The sequence below is a fragment of the Columba livia genome, chromosome 1 (assembly GCF_036013475.1).
Source record: "Columba livia isolate bColLiv1 breed racing homer chromosome 1, bColLiv1.pat.W.v2, whole genome shotgun sequence".
Taxonomy (NCBI): Eukaryota; Metazoa; Chordata; class Aves; order Columbiformes; family Columbidae; genus Columba; species Columba livia.
Window position 1 is genome coordinate 12,699,451 of NC_088602.1, and position 20,439 is coordinate 12,719,889.

Consider the following 20,439-nt stretch of genomic DNA (forward strand, 5'->3'; position numbering starts at 1 on the left):
GCTGCGATGTGCCGGTGGCTCCCAGACAGGGCTCTGGTGACACTTCTGCAAGCTCAGGCTTTGACAGGTGTCAAAGGTGATTTAGGAGATCCAAAAAGTCAAAAGCTGAAATTATTTCACCTAATTTTAGCCACCTTTAGTTGTCTTAGCTAAAAGAATTTTTAGCATCTTTGTGTTTCCAAGAGACAGGCACTTCCTTCGGTCTCCCACATCTTTGTGTTGCTGGCTCCAGCCAAGATACTTGGGTCTCTAGAGATCTCCAAGTGGCTCTCAGGTGTGACATGGGACATGTGGGAGACCCTTGCCACCTAGAGTGTCACCCGGAGGCTGAGCAGGATGCTTTGCTGCATTTCAAATGCCACCAGATGCTCCTGTCTAGAGTGGACAACTGGATCTTGCCCGGAGAGGCAATTCCCCCTGCTTGCTTTGGACATCTTTTTCCATGCGGGCTGGGGGAAGGCTGCCTCTCCATGGCTGCATGGCTTGATACCTACCCTGGGAAAGACTCCTTTTCAGTGATTCAAGTTAGACAAGGTGAATTTGACTCTACTTTCTGTGTTACTCCATGTCTTTTCCTATCAGAGCTAGTCTGAAGTCACAAGTCCTTTAGGCCACACAAATCAAGCCAGAAAATAACTTCAGAATAACAATATTTAATATTTACATATATCAGTGAAGCCAATGACTGCACAGTTGACAGGACAGAGGGTGTCCCTATTACCACACAGATGTGACACTAAGCATCCCCAGGGCAGGACAGCTTGGAACACACAGATGGAACAGTTCAGGATATTTACTTTCCCATGCTGGAGGTGGTGTCTACCGGGGGGTTCCTCTCCCTTTCCCAGTGCTGGCACAGCCCAAACTGGCTTTAACATAGTGATGAGAGTCAGGGCGACAAAACAGAAGGTTGAGGGCATGGCTGATATTTAGGGACCATGAAGAACTCAGGGAGCCCCTCTGCTGATGAAAGAGTCTCTCTGTCTAACTGTGTGCTGAATATCCTTGTTTCAAGCTGCCTCTTTGACTTTTTTTTTAATCAATTGGCTTTACTGAAATTATTGTTTTACATGGTAGTACTGTCCAGGCTTCACTGCTGACAATGAACATTTTTAAACCACCTGGCAGGTTTGGATGCACCTAGTCATGACTGCAAACTTCAATGAGACTTATGGTGTCTCTTTTTGTTTCTGTTTCTTGTTGTTGTTGTTGTTGGTGGTGGTATGTTGTTTGGTTTGTGTGGGGGGGGGGTTTTAAGTATAATGTGTCAAATTTCCTTCTTCCAGAGGTGAAGCTATGTTCCAATTAAGTGAACATGTGCTCCTCATCTTTGTGCAATTCTCATTTTTTCCCTCATTTTGTGTAAAGAGGACATTTATACAAAGTGTTTTATACGCTGCATTAGAGGGCAGCACAAACAGCCCTGTGTGTCTGCAATAACTGTGCTCTAATAACTTGCTCCCATGCTTCAGTGCAGAAATACCTTTGATTGAGGAAACATAAATGTGTCTCTTTGAAAGACAGACTCCAAGTGCTTTAAATATATTCAGAATTTGATACCTGCATACATGTGTTCAGGGTAGATAAAGGTTATTTTACAGTTTGGCTGACTCAGAAAAGTCAGTGGTATGTCCAAGAATGAGCTTTTGAGGAAGTCACTGAAATGATGGGGTTTCTGGAATTTGCCATTCACAGTCTTCAGCATCAAGGGCTTGATCTTGAGTGATGATGGGGAATGACGCAGTTCCTGGTCAGGGTTACTGTTGCTGTAACACTAAGGCTGACGCAATTTGTTGCCTTTCAGATGATATCTCTTATTTTTTACTAAGCTGCATGTAATTACTACCTTTATCGATTTAATGTTTATCTTTACCAGTTAATTGCTTTGTCCATGTGATTTATTCTAGAACAACCGTACAGAAATTAGTAAGACTCCTATGCAGTCTCATGAAGGGCAAAATTAGTTTCCTCCTTTTTGTTAAAATGGACATTGCTATGCTCTTGCCCCAAACCCTACCATTTGTATTGACCGAAATGGCCTTCCAGGGCTAGCATGTCTCTGAGATACTTCTGAGAAACTGATTTAGAAATGCACTGGACTTTATCAAACATGACAGCAAGCTACCAAAGGAGCGCAGGGGGATTTGGCTCTGGGGTTGCTGAGAGAGGCTGAAAACCGTGTGCTTCAATTGCCTCTGTGGTGTCACAAATGCCGCTTGATATATTCTCTGTGCATCCTCATTTAAATCTGGAAGTGCCCAGTTGGGAAGTTAGTAGGAAGGGACAGGTGAGCTCAAGGCAGGATTTGGAGGGGATGGGAGATTATCTACATCGAGCCAGAGCACCTGCTTAATGGAGCTGATAAATGTATAAATTAACAGTGGTTCAGTTTCTCATATACACAAGAGGGAAAGCAGTGAGCTTTTATCTGGGGACCCTTGTGTTTTATGCACAAGTATGGCAGTCAGGACAAGACAGATTAGTGGTTTTGCCAGTATCATGGATTTAGCAGGAATATTTAGAGTGATGAAAATCTGCCATCTGAGATCTAAATCCTCTAGACCTTTTCCACTCTGACTTCTTTATAAAAAAATCATTTTGCCACATGAAACTCCTAAACATTTTGGGTTTTCTTTGTCATCCCCCCATAAATACAGCATAGTGCACTATCCTTATGGTATGTGAACTGGTAGCTCAGGGCTTGTGTTGGCATCCCCTGTAGGTCATTCACATTCCGGAAATATTTGTCTGAAAGGCAATGAATGAAAGATGATTAATATTCCAGAGGGATATCAGACTTACTGCAAGCATCTTGTACAATGAAAACAAACAATAAAAAGGAAGCAGTGGTGAGAAATGAAACCTGAAAGAGTCTTTCTTTTGTTTTGTAAAATGACTTTTTTCCTACTGTTGACTGATCAAAAATACCTCTACTTCTCTTTCACTTGCAGATGCTGGTGTGTCATTACATTTTATCAAAAAGGCTTCTTGAATAGGAACACAATCATGCAACTGAGTGTGTCAAAACATCACACTGCTCCACTGTTTTGAAATATCTGAGGATGGAGTTACCCCTGACTACAAAGTGACAGAGAGAGAGACGGTGTGTAATGCATCTGCACTGCCTCAGCTCCCCAGAGGAGCTCATTCAGGGGCTGTGCAGATCTCTCTGATCATGTACGTTTACCAGAGTTTAAAACTAAAAGTGGTAAGAAAGTAAAGCACTCTGATATCTTTTACTGCATACCAACCTTTCTTTTCCTCATACATGTGCCGCATATGAAGCCGGTAAGTCCATTGATGATTTGAATAAAACAAAGAACAGCTTCAATCACACCGATGGCCAGGAGAATAGAGAAAAGAACGATATTCCAAAGGATGATGTTTTCAGGTTCTTTGCAAATGCTCCATGTTGTCTGGTTGAACAAATAATTCTCTCTGTGATAAAGGAAAATAATTGGCAACTTATTTGAAAATAAAGATTTGATAATGCTTTCTGTGTTACATTTTCTGAACTTATTTGCACCATGTAAAGTGAGTCTCAGATTCTACTATAGTTGGTAAAGCTGGTGATTCTCTTCAGGATTCTCCTTGCAGAGGTGCAATTAATGACTAGAAATGATCGCCACATCTTTGCTTTGTTGCATGCACAAGAATCTCTCTTTTAATTTATGGCAGTGCTAATAGCTAAAGAGAAAGGTCCTTAATGGTTTAAAAATGTGTCTCCACATTCTCCATTCCTGGTGTAGTTTTTCAGTCCAGTCCATTCATTGTCTCCAGCTGTGGCTCAAAGAGTGGAGTTGCAATATTAACTTTGAAGATCCAGAGAAGATTTTTGCTTTGCCTTTTGGAAGCAGCTAGAGTAGACTCAATGAATTATGATTTAACAGATTAACATGGCACAGTTATCAATCACTTCCTGTTGACTCTGGTGGGAGTCACAGCTCTGCAGCCTTTTGAATATGTGGTGCAACTTGCACAAGGGGTTGCTGACAAGCACAACAGAAGAAACTCAAGCAGTTTTTACCAAAGGTGATCCTTGGTCAAAGAGATGACCAGCTGGAACATGTTACTCAGAGGAATGTGAATTTAGGTGTGGACGGGGTGGACCATTGGTTCACTTTGGAAAAATTCAAATCTGCTATGAAAACATGAGGGAGGAGAATGAAAGCAAATATGTAGAAGCTTATAAGTCATACTCACTCCAAAGTGTCATTCCTGAAAGGGTAGAGGTATTCCCCATCACCCGTGTCACACAGAGGACCCCCAATCAGCCCCAGCGAGGAGATGACTGCGCAGTATGCTCCTCCTGCAAATCCCAGCACAGCCAGGACCACCGACAGCAGCATCTGAAAGGCAGAAGACCTTCAACATCATGTGCACGGAGGCACTGAGTAGCGTGGAAAGATTACATCAAATGAGAAGGAAGTGGTCTTTACCTGTTTCCTACTATACGCTGGAACTCATAATAATAGTATGATATTTGTGGAATAAAAAATAGTTTACTTTTTTCTGACTACTGCAGATATCCTAGATGTTAAAAGATTTCAAACTGTTTTTGTTTTACTCTTAAAAGTGGGTAAGCCCAGAGCTTTAATTATGCAGAGTTTTATACTTGACCCATCACTTATAAATAATCTAGTGCATCTTCTTTCAAAAAGCTAATATGAAACCAGTGCTGGCTTGATGTGGTCCACATTATGTGCCTTGGCATTCCCAACTCTTTGCCAAGCGCACTATTCTCAGCCCTTGTACCAGCAGAAACCAGCAAGCAACTATTGAACCAGGTATGAAAGCAACAGAATATGCATTAGTTGTTTTTGCTGATTGATGAGGAATACAAAAGAGCCTTTCTTATTTCTCCTTTCCTTCATTTTGCAACAACATGACATGTGGTTACCACTGCTTGTGTTGAGAAATCTAATGGTGTTGCATGTGGCAATGAACCAGCAGTGACTTCAATTTATATGTAATACACCTGTACGTTTTACATCGGCCACTCCTACAGAAACGTCACCTTTACTCTGTTTCAGGGTAGTTTTCTATTGATGGATGTGATGTACGTGGTTGCTGTTTGTATATGGAAATGAGAATCTCAGGTGGCTGCTACTGGTGGTGTATCTAGGACAAGCTTCCAAGAGTCACTGCTTGAGGTTGTTCACAACTCTGCCAAGAAGAAGAGTGAATAAACTGTGGAGCAGACAGGCAGAGCCAGGGAAAGGCCTGGACCAGGGCCAAGGCAGCAAGACTACCTGGGAGTCGGGGCAGAGGCTTGGCTGAGGAAACTCTTGGGAAACATCCCCATCCATGACTTGGGTTTGAAGCCAAATACCTCAGGCGTTGAGTTTCCCTGTTGCCAGCAAATACCAGTGAAATCTAATAGCCCACAAGGAAGGTAGAAACCTTCTCCTCATGCCAGTTGCTCCAAAGAGCTCTGTACTACAGAGACAAATAGAAATATCCACCATCCATGTTGCAGATTTGTGACATAGTCTTGAAAACTATTCACTATCTAAACATGTTCAAGCTGATGAACGCAGTTTCCAACTTGCCAGCTGATGATATTACTCCCTTCTGTACAACCTCACAGGCTGCCAGTGTGTGAATGGAATTATTTTGTGTGTCCTTTTGGCTCTAAAGTTAAGTTAGAAGTTGCTGGTATTTCCCATGAGATTTATTTCATCATCACTGATCAATAACTGTTCGTTTTGTTTCACAAAGCTAGACACTCTTTTTTTCTTTATCTGCATTTTGGCTGAGTTGCCTCTTAGCAGAGCTTCATTGTCAGCAAAATGTAGGTGATTTAGCACATTGTCTTGAACCAAAGCAGTGCTGCTTTGTAGCTGATGCACTGTCTCTCATAATAAGATCACCAGCCAAGCCTTGGCACAAAGGTGAGTGGCACAAAGGTGATGCTCTGTCTGAAACTCCTGCCTACGCAGAGCCACGTCTCCCAAACTATTTTCTCATTTACTTCAACTGTGCATTCTGCATCATGGTTGAAGGATCTTAATTATGCTAATCATTAGTTTTAGCACAATATAACAGTATGGGGAATCCTAAAGACAATTATGATAGAAAAAGTCAAATGATCTTTTGCTACTTCTATGTTTTATGATAGTGTGAGTACTAGCAGCACTCGTCACTTCTATCTTTGATGGCTATTCTTTGACGCATGATTTCTTATTTGAAATCTGCTGGCTGTATGGCCAGCTTCAGCTCACATATTTCATTTACTGTGCACATGGTTATAGAGACAAAGACTACTTGTTGCTGCAAGGCGGGTCCAAAGTTGCTGCAGGTGTTAGACTGGCTCTCGTGGGCATTTTCTAGACAGACAGTGGCATCTTACCTCTTGCAAAGGTTTTACTGACCATTTGTGCAGATTTTATTTTATTTTTTTCTCTGCTTTATCCTTCACACAATTGTCTGTCTCTGCTGAGCTGATGAAGACTTTCATCTTTCATTCTTTGAGCATTTGCATCAGGTGCTTTGGTGAAGTTACCAAGTTCCTCTTGTCCCAGCTTGTGCTGCTCTTTGTTGCCCTGATTCTTGTCTCACGCACATTTCTTTCTTCTCTGTTTCTTTCTCTGGAGGTGGTATTTTTTTGTTTTATTTTGTTTTGCTTTGTTGTTGTTTTTGTGGATTAATGTTCTATTTGATTATCCAGCTATCTTTGCTTATCTAGGTTTCTTTGTCTGGAAAGCTGCTATGACTATTCTTAAGGAAGGCTTAGAGAAAAATAGAGGAGTACGTTTGCCAATTCAATGACAGAAGCTGTATTTGGGGGCCCTTTTTTCCTTATTGCACCGGTGCAGTGCATGCTTTCAGATGTGTACACACTAAGCTGCAAGTCATGAAAGTTTTCTAAGTTTGTTGCTTTCCAAAATCATTACTCCACAATGCAAAGAGAAAAAGCAATCTAGGTAGGTTTGCAGGCAACAATTTAAAATGGATTAATGGAAAAAACCTTATTCAATGCATTGTTTAATCACTATGAACTGGAAACTCAAAAAGGTGAATAAAAACAATGCAAAATATAATTGTTGTTATTACTATTGTTCAGCAGTGTAAAATACTTTGATGAAGTCTGAAACTATTAAACCAGGGATTGCACAAAATATAATAGGATAGTGTCCCTACCCTGAGGAAAATGGTCATGTTCTGATCGAATTCTGATCAATGTTAGCTCTTTAGCCTTTTATTTCTCCTATGAAAAGCAATGATTAATATTCAGTGTAAATTATCATTGTATACCTGAGGTCCCCAAAGCAGAAAGGTGGCCACGCTAGCCTTTGGATTACAAAGATTCCTGAGTAGCTCCAGGGTGGGCTCTTTCCCTGACAGTAGGCAGAAGTCAGTGGACAAGTCAACAAGAGCTGGGGACCCCATATCAGGTCCACCCAGACCCACCTCACAAGGAGCTCTGGCACCTTGGGCAGTTGCTGCCATCATGCATGTTTGACCGGTCCAAGGGCTCTTCTGCTCTTTAGCACCTGATGATTCACACCATACCCCACCTTGGGTAGACAGCCCATAGGTCGGGGTGTCTGAGCAGCCCTGTGTGCGTGTCTGTGCATTTCCTTCTGCTATCCCCAAAGTAAAGTTTCCTGGAGGTTTCTCCTCCTGAAGAAGCATATTACTGGCCTTCAGATCTCCCTGCAATACTCACTTCTTTTTGCATGCTTGGAAATCACTCTTCCCCAGGAACTGTGCAGGGGAAATAATTTTTAATGCCATTCAAAGCCACTCACTCATTGCTCATGTCCCCATCTCATCTCTGCTTTGAGCCACATTGTTTAAACCACAGGCCTACTTGTAGAGCTTCACCCCTTTCCACCTCAAAGAGGTGGGTAAATCACACAGTCCCAGAAGACAACATTTTCAAAGATAAAAGTCCTCACTGAGCCTATTCTCTAGTTTGCTTTGAGTAGCTTCATCAACTGGCCATCAGCTAACTCTATATGGATACCATAGCACATAGTCAAACTTCTTCCTCAACAATATTGTATGCCTCTCTAACAGCAAGTAAGGAAGAGGAGGAACAGCTCGTACAGGTCAGGGCTGAGAAGATGCGGACAGGATTCCTGGCATCCCTGTGCTGCTGCTGGGAATGGCTCAGACAGCAAGAAGGCGGTGGAGGGGAGCAGAGGAGCTCTGCCGATGTGGGCTGTTGGACAGCACTGAACCCAGCCAAAGAAGGACGGAGAAGGGACATCTGAGCCATTGTGTAAACTGAGCCCAGTTCAGCTGGATTTCCTCTCGTGACTGACCACATTCAGCAGATGTGGGAGCACCCACAGTATCGATGTTTTTCACTGCTGCTTTCTACATCATTCAAAATCAGGAGAAGCAAATGACTCAGGCAGTGGGTTCAGGGTGCCCAGGCTCACATCCCACCTCTGCAACTGGCCCACTTGGCCATTGCTAGCAAATCCTCCCTGCTGTGCATGTGACATCTGGCAAAGTCAATGTAATGATGTGTCCCTTGGGAGGTAATTGCTGACATCCTAATGAAGAATGTTATTTTGGTATTATGAATAATGAATTAAGTAAAACATCTTGAAGAGGTTAAGATCTTCTTATGGACCAAACTAAATATTAATTCAGGAGTACAAAAAAGACATGCCTTATTGTATAGAATATCTTGTTCCAGGATGTTTATGGGAAGGATGAGGATTGAAAAAAGATTTCTAGGTCAGTTTATTCTTGCTAATAATGGTAGCTACATAGAAATCTGTGCCCAGTGTTTGAGGACTAATGGAAATGTAGAGTCATTTGGGTTGGAAGGGACCTTAAAGATTCGCTAGTTCCAATCTGCCTGCCATGGGCAGGAACACCTTCCACTAGACCTGATTGCTCAAAGCTCCATCCAACCTGGCCTTGAACACTCCCAGGGATGGGTCACCCACAGCTTCTCTGGGCAGCCTGTTCCAGTGCCTCACCACCCTTGTGGTGAAGAATTTCTTCTTTATATCTAATCTAAATATACCCTCTTTCAGTTTAAAGCTGTTACCTCTTGTCTTATCACTACATGACTTGGTAAAAAGTCTCTCTCTAGCTTTCTTCTAGGTCCCCTTTAGGTACTGGAAGGCTGCTATAAGGATATAGCATGCTGCTTTATAATATTCTTATTTAACACAGGAAAAAGACTCTCTGGCCTTTCTCTGGATGACAGAGAGTCCGAATTGCATTTGCACCTCTCACAGGCACAGCCCTTGGACAAATGCATGCTATGGGTCAAAGCCTTCCATGGAGAATAGCCTCTGGGAAGTAGAGCTGGCTCCTCAGTGCCAGACACAGAAGCTCAGGCTTTCAATATAGGCCTGCAAAGTAGGAGATCTCTGCCCCTAGAGAAGTAAGCAGGAATGAACCTGTAGAAAAGCAAAATGCTGTGGGAGGGTATGGAGGAAACAGGACCAGATGAAAGCAGGAGTAACAGGCAACCATTTCAATCTTTAGCATCGTTTCGAACAGGAGGAAGCTGGAGCCGTTATTTACTTTATGTGGGTTGAAGTAAAGTATTGTTCCCGCTCTGTCTTCAGCATGGCTTCACCACAGGCAATTCCTGGCTGACCAACATAGTGGCCTTCTACGATGGATTAAATACATCAGTGGGCAAAGGAAGGGCTACGGGTGTCATCTGCCTGCACTTCTGTAAGGCCTTTGACAGGGTCTCCTACAACATACTCCTCTCTAGATTGGAAAGGTATGGATTTGATGGGTGGACTGTTCCATGGATGAGGAATTGGCTGGATGGTCACACCCAGGGAGTGGTGGTCAATGACACAACATCTGGATGGACACTGTTAATAAGTGGTGTTCCTCAGGGGTCCATACTGGAACCAGTACTGTTTAATATCTTCATCAGTGATATAGACAGTGGGATTAAGTGCAGCCTCAGCAAGTTTGCAGATGATGCCAAGCTGAGTGGGGCAGTTTACATGCCTGAAGGACAGGATGCCATCCAGAGGGACCTGGACAAGCTTGAGAAGTGGACCCATGTGAACCTCATGAGGTTCAACAAGGCCAAGTACAAGGTCTTGCACCTTGGTCAGGGTCAGGGCAACCCCTTGTATCAATACAGGCTGGGGGATGAAGGGGTTGAGAGCAGCCCTGCTGAGAAGGACTTGGGGTTCCTGGTGGATGAAAGATTAGACAAGAGCTGGCAATGTGCACTTGCAGCCCAGAAGGCCAACTGTATCTTGGGCTGCATCAGAAGGAGCGTGGCCAGCAGGTGGAGGGAGGTGATTCTGCCCCTCTGCTCCGCTCTGGTGAGACCCCACCTGGAGTCCTGTGTCCAGCTCTGGAGCCCTCAGTGCAGGAAAGACATGGACCTGTTGGAGAGGGGCCAGAGGAGCCACAGAAATGGTCAGAGGATGGAACAGCTCTGCTGGGAGGACAGGCTGAGAGAGCTGGGGTTGTTCAGCCTGGAGAAGGCTCTGGGGACACCTTATTATGGCCTTTTCAGTACTTGAAAGGGGCCTATAATAAAGATGGGGACAGAATTTTTAGCAGGGCCTATTACAATAGGATGTGGTAATGGTTTTAAACTGAAAGAGGGGAAATTCAGGCCAGACATGAGGAAGAAATTTTTTACAATCAAGGTAGTGAAACACTGACCCAGGTTGCCCAGCAAGGTGATAAATGCTCCATCCCTAGAGATATCCCAGGCCAGGCTGGATGGGGCTCTGAGCAACCTGATCTGGGTGAAGATGTCCCTGCTCATGGCAGGGGATTGGACTAGATTTGAAGGTCCTTTCCAGCCCAAACTGTACTATGATTTTATGACGCAGCTAAGTGCTTCAGCACTTTCCCTGGGTGAGTATGATTTCCCTCATATCAGTGCCTGCAATATCATAACATTCTTGTTGGCTAACTGAACTCTCAGCCCCAGCCCAGGGACGCTGTAGATCAAGCTCTTCTTCTGCATTTCCCTGACATGGCTATTGATGGTGGTGTGATGGTTTGTCACTGTATGTTTCCAGCTGCTGAACAGCCATTTAAGAGCTATTGCACAAACCCTGTAGTGCCATTTCAACACATAAATATCCACTTACCCCACATCTGTTAGCGCAACATCCTGCTCCACCTGCTCCCAGCATCATGAATGCCGGCAAAAGAACCTGTGAGAAAAGCACAAGCTGATTTGGTGTGCAGTACTTCTGCTGGGATGGTTTTCAAAGTCTAGAAGCTGGGGCATCGTGTTCCTCAAATACAAACCACCTGCTTCTTCTCTGTGAGTTACACCTGCTGAGATGTTGGTGTTTGCTGAAGAGTAACTCAGGAAAAGTGTGGGGTTACAGCTAGAGCTGGCTGGCAAGTTTCTGGTACAGTAATTCTGGCTGCTGAAGCTATACTGCTTCTTTCCAGCAGGGCTTTGTTATCTTTTTCCAGGAACAAAAATGTTGGTTTGGAGAAAATGGAATTTCTACTCAGAAAAGATTCATTACTGGAGTAAGAATTATGTCAGTTTTAATCTTCTAGGCATCCTGCTCTGGATTATAATTGGGAAATCAGTCTTAAACTTCCTGAAACACACTTGATTTTGGTTCCTTGTTCTAAGCTTCTTGGAAGCCTACAAAATGGACTTCACTCAACAGGGAATTCCCAGTTCAGTTCAGCTTTCTCAGAGTAATTACCAGGTGGAGCTGGACTGATACAATGGAGTCAGCAACCATCTGTGTCTCAGGATATAATGCCGCCTTACAGAGGCACTCGGGAGATAGGAAAAGCTGCATTTAGGTTGGTAGCTACAGGGCAAGAAAGTTTCTGTGGGTGCAGCTGTGCAGCCAGAGCTCTCCTGCTCCCTGGCCTCTGTCCACCACTGCTTGTGTAGGCATCTCACAGAGCAACGCAAGAAAAGAAGCCTTTGATAAAGTTGGAAATGGTCCCTGTAAAGTTAATGAAAGAAGGAGACACACACCCACCCCAAATAAACAAAGAAAAGCCATAAAAATGGTTTGACTATGTTTTGGAGAGAAGCCCCATATAGGACAGGAAGAGCAGAATGTCCATGATGAATGAAGCCCGGTGAATTCATGTGTGTAGTGTGAATATTCCTGTTAAACTGTGAAGGACAGTGTTACGAAACCTGATTAGGTTTGCAAGCTGCTAAATATTTTCCAATGGATTAGCCCTTCGTTGCCTTTAATGCACACCCCAGGGGCAGCCTCCAGTGCCTGCAGTGGGTGCTGCACCACAGCTGTGGAGGCCTGCAGGTGTAGAGCATTAAGGTTAAAGAGATGTTCCTCTTCCTGGAAATAAGTCATCTCTTAAATAATCACAGGTGGTCCCTAAGGTAGCCTCGGTCCCAGTGTGTCATGGTCTAGCACTCAGAAGGAGAGTTAATAGCTCTGTCCATCAAACCAATACACCCTTTCCTCCAGGGCTGTCTTTCCTCTTTGGAGATTTCCCATCTAAGCTGCGAGCACTTTTGTGTCCTTTATAACCTAGTTCGGGATGAAGAGTTTGCTTGACAGCTTTCTTTTTCTTTTTTTGCATTGCCTGATTATAAACACCTGCCTTTTGATATGGGAATAAAAATTTGCTAGATTTGACTGTTGTCAGTAAAATGAGGTCTGTGAGTAGCCACGGCTCCGTCAGGTGTTTCCCAGGGTTGCACAAAGGCTTTCCATCAGGAAAGACATTATGACACATGGAGACAGCCTTCCTCTCTTTACTCTCTAAGCTTTTGAAATAAGGAAGCAGAGTGGTTTTGATGTCATATAAAATGCCATGGGAGAAGCAGGGGAGGAGGAAAAGGTGGGGCTGGCTGCTCAGCACTGGTGATGTATCTATCAGTCCCTGCATGAAGCTCCCAGGTGGAGACAGGTTCTCCAGCTCACAGAGCCAGGCAAGGCTGTTTGAAGTTGCCCTCACAGTCCTGGCTCTGGAGGCCGTGTCCTGCTTACAGGGGGATTCACCAAGATCAGACAACCTGTTGGCATAACTTTCTCCTCAGCCCTGGGTTCCGTTCAGGGCAACCTAGATGCACAGGGTTACGCTGTGCAGCCCTGACTGTCCTCACTGTGGAGTCAGGTTGTGGCCCAGGCTCCAGCCACAGGGCACTCTTGCCTCTTGCTTAGCTCTCTAGGAGGCCCAGAAGCCAGTCTTCATTTTCCCATGCTTCCAGCACCTGGAAAATAGAGCTGATGATAATGCTGGTTTTTCCCTTCTCTGCACCTGTGGGCATTTGTCATGCTATTTTCTGGAAAACATGAACACTCAATAACATTGTTTGTGGATCAATAATTACTCCTACTGCTGCATTTTAAAGGTCAATGCAAATTTTTGCTCCCTGCTCACTTACTGTTCTCATTTTTGATGTATGTAGTCCTGGCCACAGGCAAGCCTCTGAGGAAGCCTTAAAAGGAGGCACACTTTCAATGAGCCTGTGACGCTCTCATGCCTAACATCTGCCTTTCCTTTCATTGAACGCCAATGACTCCTGGGCTTGCAATGATACAAATTTTCCACAGGTCTCTCATGCAGTTCCACCTTTTTCTTTAGGCTTCCTTCCACAAACTCATGCTTACGTCCAAGCTCAGAATGAGTAATAGGCGCAAGTGGTAGCTGGAAGAAGAAGCAGGCAAGCTGCTGGTGAAGAACAATTTACTGTATGATCTTATACTACATTTCTGCTTTGGGAAATTTGAATCTGAACCACAACAACTGTAGCTTTTCCATAGACTTAAGTGGTAGCTGCATCATAGCCTGACTCTGAATGAGGTTGTTTTTTTTTTCTAAGTTAATTATTCTTAAACATTCATTTTTTGATGCGCAGGTAGCCAACTCTGTGCCAGTTTACCATCTGCCAAGGCTGCATAACAGCCAGTACTTATCATAGGCGTGTTGGCTTTTATCTGCACTTGCATGGATAATTGGAAGAACGTAAAGGGAGGCTTCTTTCTAATGAACTGGGAAGATCAGTATTCACAAACAAGTTCCCTTCTAGTTATGGATATTCATATAAAATAATTTTTCCTGAATGGTGGAGTGGAGAAGTGGTCATACAACTTAGACACAGTCTCATACAGACCAGAACAAATCCAAGAGGAGGTAGGTGGGTGTGTGGGAACACAGGGGTCATTTGGGATTTAAGCTATTGCAGCTCCACATCCACTGAGTGTTGGCTGGGTCTCTAACGACCACCTACTGAAAAATGTTTCAGTTCCTTCCTTAATGATTTTTGTGAACTATGTGAGAATAAAACCAGTCAGAGGAGTAACAAGGGAGTGCAGCCAATAGTGAAAACTCACCACCTCCAGCTGAGCTTAGGACCTCAGCTTCACTTTGACTCATGGAGATGTGAACACCCATGTCATCCTTCTCCACAGTGAAAAGTCAGTCCTATTGCTTCCTCATCACTTGGAGTCCTGACTTTTATTTCAGGAATACCTTGTACTCCTGGGATCAGGGACTTTTTCAGTCTTGAATGTACTTCCTTAGTCCTGAACCCCAGCTTCCCAGTTAAGCTGCCCATATGTTTATGCAAAAGACATTTCTAGGACTTTTTGTTGTTGTTGTTAACAGAGGTTTTCTTAGCCCTGAGTTTAAAACAAAACAAATAAAAAACAATCCATAAGAAATGGAGGAACATTTCTCTCTTACCAGTATCCCAGCTCCCAGAATGCCATGGAAAAACCAGACCAGATCAGTTATCTCGCTGAGCTGCAGAACTCGTCCATTAGGGAAGTACAGGAGGATGTTGGAGACTATGGCACATGCTGCCAGTGGGAAGAGGGTGATCCCAATGCACTTCGAACACTTCCCCGTGCACATGGTAACTCTCTGCTGAGGAAAGACACAGGGAGGTTTGGGTTACTGCTGCACAGGGAGCACAGGATTTTAACAGTTTTCTTATTTAATGAAAGAACCAGTTCTGAAGCAAGAAATGTTCCAGTTAAGACTTTCACAGATAATCCTATTCTACAGAGCCTATTCCATTCAGAGACTTTATTTAAAATTTAATTATAAAAAACTGGATTGTTTACCTGAACTTATTTAAAATTGCCAGGGCTCGTCATATGTTGGTATTAAATGAGAGTTTATTTTTAGTTGTTGATGGACAGTTGTATGTCCATTTGGAACATAAGTAACACAACCAGAGCTGCAGAAACGGATGCCCTGGCTGTTGAACTTCATGGTGGGGCTGAGGCCTGGGATGGAAGGGGAGGTGGATGCACTGGACTGTATTGGGAAGCAGATTTGAGATGTCCTGCAGGTCTAGAAGAGGAGATGACTGCCAGGAATGCCACAGAAACACTCAACCGTGCCTTGGTGCTGGGGCAGATTGGGGAACCTCACCAGGGCCCCTACCAGCTGCATTTTCTCTATTTCAGTCAAAAACATACTCTCAGAAAGAACTGGAGTATATTTTGTTACTGTTTTCTGTGGTGTACTTATTATGCAGATAAGAGTGGATGAGACTGTGGGTTATGGGGCTGTTTGGCCCCAGTATCTGAAAAACTGGAAGCATGTCTAACTCTATGGCTACTTGCTAAGGGCAGGCCACAAAGCCATATTCAGAGATCTGCCATAATGTGTAAAACAGCAGGTTAGTGTTTCGCAATGGTCAGGTTCTTCTTTTAAAATCAAAGAATCAACAGGGATCTCTATAGGTCTCCAGTCTGACCTCCTGCTGAAAGCAGGACTACCACCAACACCAGGTCACTGTGTCAGCCATGGCTTTGCACAGCTGCGCCTTGAAAACCCACAAGGATAAAGCTACCACCATCTCTGTGGGTGACCTCTTGGAGGGCTGCCTCAACCTCATGGTGCAAAGATCTTTTCTCGTGTTCAACCTGAATCTCCCAAGCTGTAAACGTGGCTGTTGTGCCTCATTATATCCTCTCCCATCACTTCATCACCTCTGTCAGTTCCTTACAAATTTGACGTAGGCTGCTGTTAGATCCACATTCACCAAAGTGAGCAACCCCAGCTCATAATGCCCCATGTTGTGATCTAGAGATGAAAAGACCGCTCAATATCAAAGTGGATCCACAGGTATTTCTCCACATCAGGCTGGAAATTTCAGACTATTTTAACTAAGATGATTGAACTTTCACACTGCCATTAACTTCATGGCATGAACTGGTCACAACTTCTTCATGATGTTTTATCATAGCTTCGCTCCAGCTCAAGCCTTTCAAATGCATAAAAATATAAAGTGTCAATCTGTGGGTTTCTGTCCTCAGAGAAAGCTGACAGTTCGTGACAAAGATGGGTTTGGTCTACCATGAGCAAGTTATAAAATGTAAGAGAAGGAAAATAATCTCCATACACACAATTTCAGTACACACACCAGTGTTACACATGCACACACGTACACATGCATGCGTACAAGTGTTACATGCAAATAGTTTTTGTAATAGCCAAGGCAGTAAACAGTGAAATGTCCATCAATTTAGTCATGTGTGTTGGCTAATCTTGAAAGTTTTGTGACAGAAGTTGGTGATGAGAAGGTATTAAGCAGGATAGGAGTACAGAAATCAACCAAAGTTGGGTTCCCAAGCAATAAAGCCCAAGTGAGAGACAGTACGAATATATTTGAGAAAGCCAGAGGCAGGCTGAAATTAGCTTCATTGACAGAACAAAGACATCAAAGAGGTGAGGTAAAGCACAAAGAGAGACCAATGTCCTCAGACCTCTGTAACTGAGAGGGAAAACAGAAAGAATTTATGGGGTGTTGTATATTGCTGTGAAGTAGCTGGGGCTGCCAGAGACAACTTCTGAGTTTGCATTTCTATAGCAAAAAATTTGCATTCTCTGCTACTGCAAGTTTAATTAGAGCACTGTGCTTATACGCTTTATCTTCTGAGCACTTTACAATCATGTTGTGCTTTTTAATCCAGCCTTAAAACAAATTAACTGCCATTAAACTATTACAGAAGGAAACATTTTTAACAAAGGTGTTTCTTGGTTAATGGCCATTGCCTATTGTTTATATAGTGCTCAAAATTGGGCAGGAAATTTTGCAAGCCTCTGAAAAAAAGCTACAGCTCAAAGAGAGAAAAATCTAAGCAGACCAACAACGAAGGATGAAGCAGGAAGAGAGTGGAGGGAAGCGTAAAGAATATTGAATATTTCACCTGTCTTTCTCTTAATGCCTGATGCATGCTGGGTTTTTTTTTCACATTGACTTTTGCTTTCACATCTCATTCTAACTTCTGCTTTTCCATTCATCTGTCCAAACTCACCTACTTCTCCTCCTCCCAGAAACAAGCAAACAAGCACAGGCACAGCCTGGCCTCCTATAAAAGCTAAGTCCTGTAGGTGAGTTATAAGTGTTCTTCTGCATCTTTTGCACATAGCCAGAGGGCCCAATTCTTGCCCAGTGCAAAGGAACACGATGCTGCTTTGGCTGGAAGAACGGGGGTTTAGAGACCATTCTCTCTGACCTATCTCAATACCACTTCATACTGCAAGGAGAACTTACCTAAACATTAATCACCAGACCTTGCAAGAGCTTCTACCACCAACATCAGTGATGCTCTGCTACCTGTGTACATCAGAGGATCTAACCATGTTATTATGGCTTAGGAAAACACTCTGGGTTGCCAGAAGCACTCAAAATGCTTTATTTATTGAGCAAACAAAAGCACTTTCTACAGCTTCATTAAGCAAGGTAGCCAGAGCAAGTTTCTCATTTTTAAGTAGGGTTTTAGAAAATGTCGCTTATTAATGCTGAGGGAAGCAGGTAAATACCTTTGCTTACCTTCTACACAGGGCTAAGATGGCCTCCAGGCTCCAGAGTTTCCCACAGCTGGCTTTGGGCTCTCCAGCTCCTCTCCCCTGGAGCGTGGTGGTCCAACAGAGGCACAGCAATGATTTTGGGCAATGGCCTCTGTTAAACAAATAGCTGTTTCTCTCCAGAGAATGAGGAAATACCCTGAGTTGTCTCTGGTTGGCCAATGTGAGGTTGGCCTGCTACCCAGTATTATTGATTATTTTAGGGCAGTGTTCCAGTGGTCAATGCCTTGTCCCCCCTGGGACACGCAGATCTGAGCAGCGGAGACCTTTTTACTGTTGCAACCATGTCAACCATGTGCAGTTTGTCAGAAGAGGAGAGGCAGGAATGGCAGGAGTGCAAGCACATGAAGAGGAGCAATGGATGCATGGCAGAATAATGTGATTGAAACACGAAGCGGCGGCACAGCAAAGTACGGCCATTGGTGTGGAGTCATCTTCTGCACAAAATTTGACACTGGCTTTGCTGTGAAGTGTGCTGCTGGGAGAGCTGGGTGAGGAAAGTGGAGATGGGAAGGGAAGAGAATTCTTAATAAGGCAGGGGAAAAATAAGGGAGAAGGGCAGAAAGGCTGGAGAAAAGGTAGATGTGTGACCAAGTGAAGAAACAAGGAAAGAAAAGCACAGTTCCAAGGATGAGAGAGTGGGAATATGGAAGGGAAACTGAAGACTCACTTTGGCAAAGGAGAATAGAAAGGTAAAAAGAGATACTAAGGATGGTCCAAGAAATTAAAAACACAGCAAAGGGTATGAAGAACTGTTAAAATTCAACAGGGAAAAGACTCATACTGACGAAAGAGGGGTGTAGCCATTTTCTTTTGCAGAAAATATAGTAATAACTCTTAAAATATGTCCAAACACTAAACCATATCAATGTATATGTTACTCAGTAGGTTAGGTTTGGCCTCAATCAAGTTAGGAATATGCTCAGTTCTCTCTTCAACTGAAAACATGTCCCCTCTGGCAGGCACCTGCCATTGCCTTGTTCTCAACATCCCGGTGAGTGACTTGACCACAAAAACATCAATGAAAGGGGCATGTGAATGAAAGCAAAGTTGCAAAGTATTCAGCTCTCTGCCTTGTTGTCTCTCATCTTCATTCTCATTGTTGGAGAAAACTTCTTACAATGAAAAATTGGTTGTGTAGGGTGGAATTCATCTCACATGACTGTAGATGTCCATGAAGTAGATGTTACCCTAGATTACCTTTATTCCTAGTGAGAGAAACAGACGCTTTTAAGGAAAAAAAACACCATATCTATCCTAGGAACTACTGGGGGTTACAATAAATCATTAATGGTGAAAGAATATCAACACTTTTTCAGGCTAAATGTTGACATCTGTGGTCATATGAATCCCATCCATGAAGACTACCAGTGTGGCAGAGTGGATGTAAAAGCACAGGGGCAAAGCCTGAGACTTCAGTCCCCAGGTTGTGTGGTTAATACCATCAGTGTTGGAGAATGCAGGGAAGGTTGTCTTCATCAGTGATTCACAGCTAATGAAAATCTTAAGAAAGTCCATGGAATGATCTCAGGCAAATAAATTTCATTACAGTACAAGTGGCAAAAAAGATGGAAACTGAGTGCAACCCACTGAACCCCGTGCCCCAAACTTCAGCTGACGTCAGTGTCAACAGCATTTCCCATGTTTTGTGTGGTGGTGCTGAAACCCTAAGGAAAAGGAAGAAAATATGTCTCAGACAATCTTCAGACAGGGCAAAGGCACAAGGTCTAATGGCATTTAAAACATTTAAAGAATTAAATTTACAACAACTTGAACAACACCAGCACTGCCAGTTGGGGCACCTGGGAGGACCTGACAGCTTAGGTAGGAAGTTAAGAAGCAAATAAGGAAACTTCATGGAACTCAAGATGAACCTTCCACCTAAATCTCATATCTGGTTGCTCGTATTTTTTATAGACTCTTACTCTGTAATATCTGTAAGTACCACCTTTTCCATCCTCACATAGCTAACAGTCTCATTTGGGCCCAGCATCCTTGATTTTGATTCTGGTTTTCTCTGATTTTGCCCAGCTCATAGCCCTTCGGGTTGATGTGCAAGGTTCACCTCTGTAGTTTTTTATCTGTACTGTGTCCCAGCACTACACATTCCTTTACTAGCTTTTTAAGTTTCTTCTCTCCACCTTCCAAAGCCTATCCCATTCTACCATACTTCATCTATTACTTATCATTAGTGTCTAGACTTGGTACTCAGACTTAATTGTGTCTCTTAATTTCAAATATAATTCAAATGTAGTTCTCCACTGAATGCTTAATAGTTTTCAAACAAGTGCACAATGAGCAGAACCGATATTTTATTAGTTTTGTGCTTTTCCATTTGCCCACAGCAATCTGTTGTCTTTTGTTCTACTACATAGATTTCAAATTGTTTGGGACTAGTTCAGTGTTTTCATTTGTGTTTGTACAACTCTTTGTACCAAGGGACTTAACCAAACATTAGGGCTTCTAACTATTACAGAAAAATAAAGATACCAGTAAGCTGTATTAAACACAGTCCTCATACTGCTTCAGGAATATCTTTAGATTTGCTCATTACTGAGGAGGATCTATATTCAGTCTTTGATGAGATCTAAACTAAACACTGCTCATTGTGAAGTACAGAGAGAATTTCAAAAAGAACAACAAAAGAAAAGTCCCTATTAACAGCAGAGAGCCTGACTCCTACCT

General features: G+C 43.2%; 1 protein-coding gene and 1 long non-coding RNA gene across 3 annotated transcripts in view; one reads left to right on the plus strand and one right to left on the minus strand.

Annotated features, from left to right (window-relative positions):
- LOC135576153 (uncharacterized) overlaps nucleotides 1-3,504 on the plus strand; it is an 18,001-nt gene extending 14,497 nt beyond the window's left edge. The window contains exon 2 of the long non-coding RNA XR_010467781.1: nucleotides 2,952-3,504. This is a non-coding gene — a long non-coding RNA (uncharacterized LOC135576153). The remainder of the gene's footprint in view (nucleotides 1-2,951) is intronic.
- On the minus strand, nucleotides 634-17,886 carry LOC102098596 (transmembrane 4 L6 family member 1). Of its 2 annotated transcripts, none has more exons than XM_005505388.3 (6): nucleotides 17,720-17,886; nucleotides 14,614-14,796; nucleotides 11,061-11,126; nucleotides 4,204-4,349; nucleotides 3,252-3,438; nucleotides 634-2,748 (listed from the first exon to the last, which is right to left on the minus strand). In XM_005505388.3, the coding sequence occupies exons 2-6, from the start codon at nucleotides 14,782-14,784 to the stop codon at nucleotides 2,728-2,730; spliced, it is 591 nt and encodes a 196-aa protein (XP_005505445.2). In that variant the 5' UTR covers nucleotides 14,785-14,796; nucleotides 17,720-17,886; the 3' UTR covers nucleotides 634-2,727. The 2 variants fall into 2 exon arrangements, with proteins under 2 accessions (XP_005505445.2, XP_021147183.2); XM_021291508.2 differs by having other exon boundaries at nucleotides 14,614-14,793; nucleotides 17,720-17,852.
- Between the last annotated feature and the right edge of the window lie 2,553 nt (nucleotides 17,887-20,439).

What these genes read in the sequence shown, in the direction of transcription:
- LOC102098596 (XM_005505388.3), bottom strand. Translation starts at nt 14,784, where the DNA reads ATGTGCACGGGGAAGTGTTCGAAGTGCATTGGGATCACCCTCTTCCCA. An exon ending in TTCTGGGAGCTGGGATACTG is followed by an intron (nt 11,127 to 14,613) that starts GTAAGAGAGAAA and finishes CTTTTCTCACAG; the next exon opens with GTTCTTTTGCCGGCATTCAT. An exon ending in GTTGCGCTAACAGATGTGGG is followed by an intron (nt 4,350 to 11,060) that starts GTAAGTGGATAT and finishes TCTGCCTTTCAG; the next exon opens with ATGCTGCTGTCGGTGGTCCT.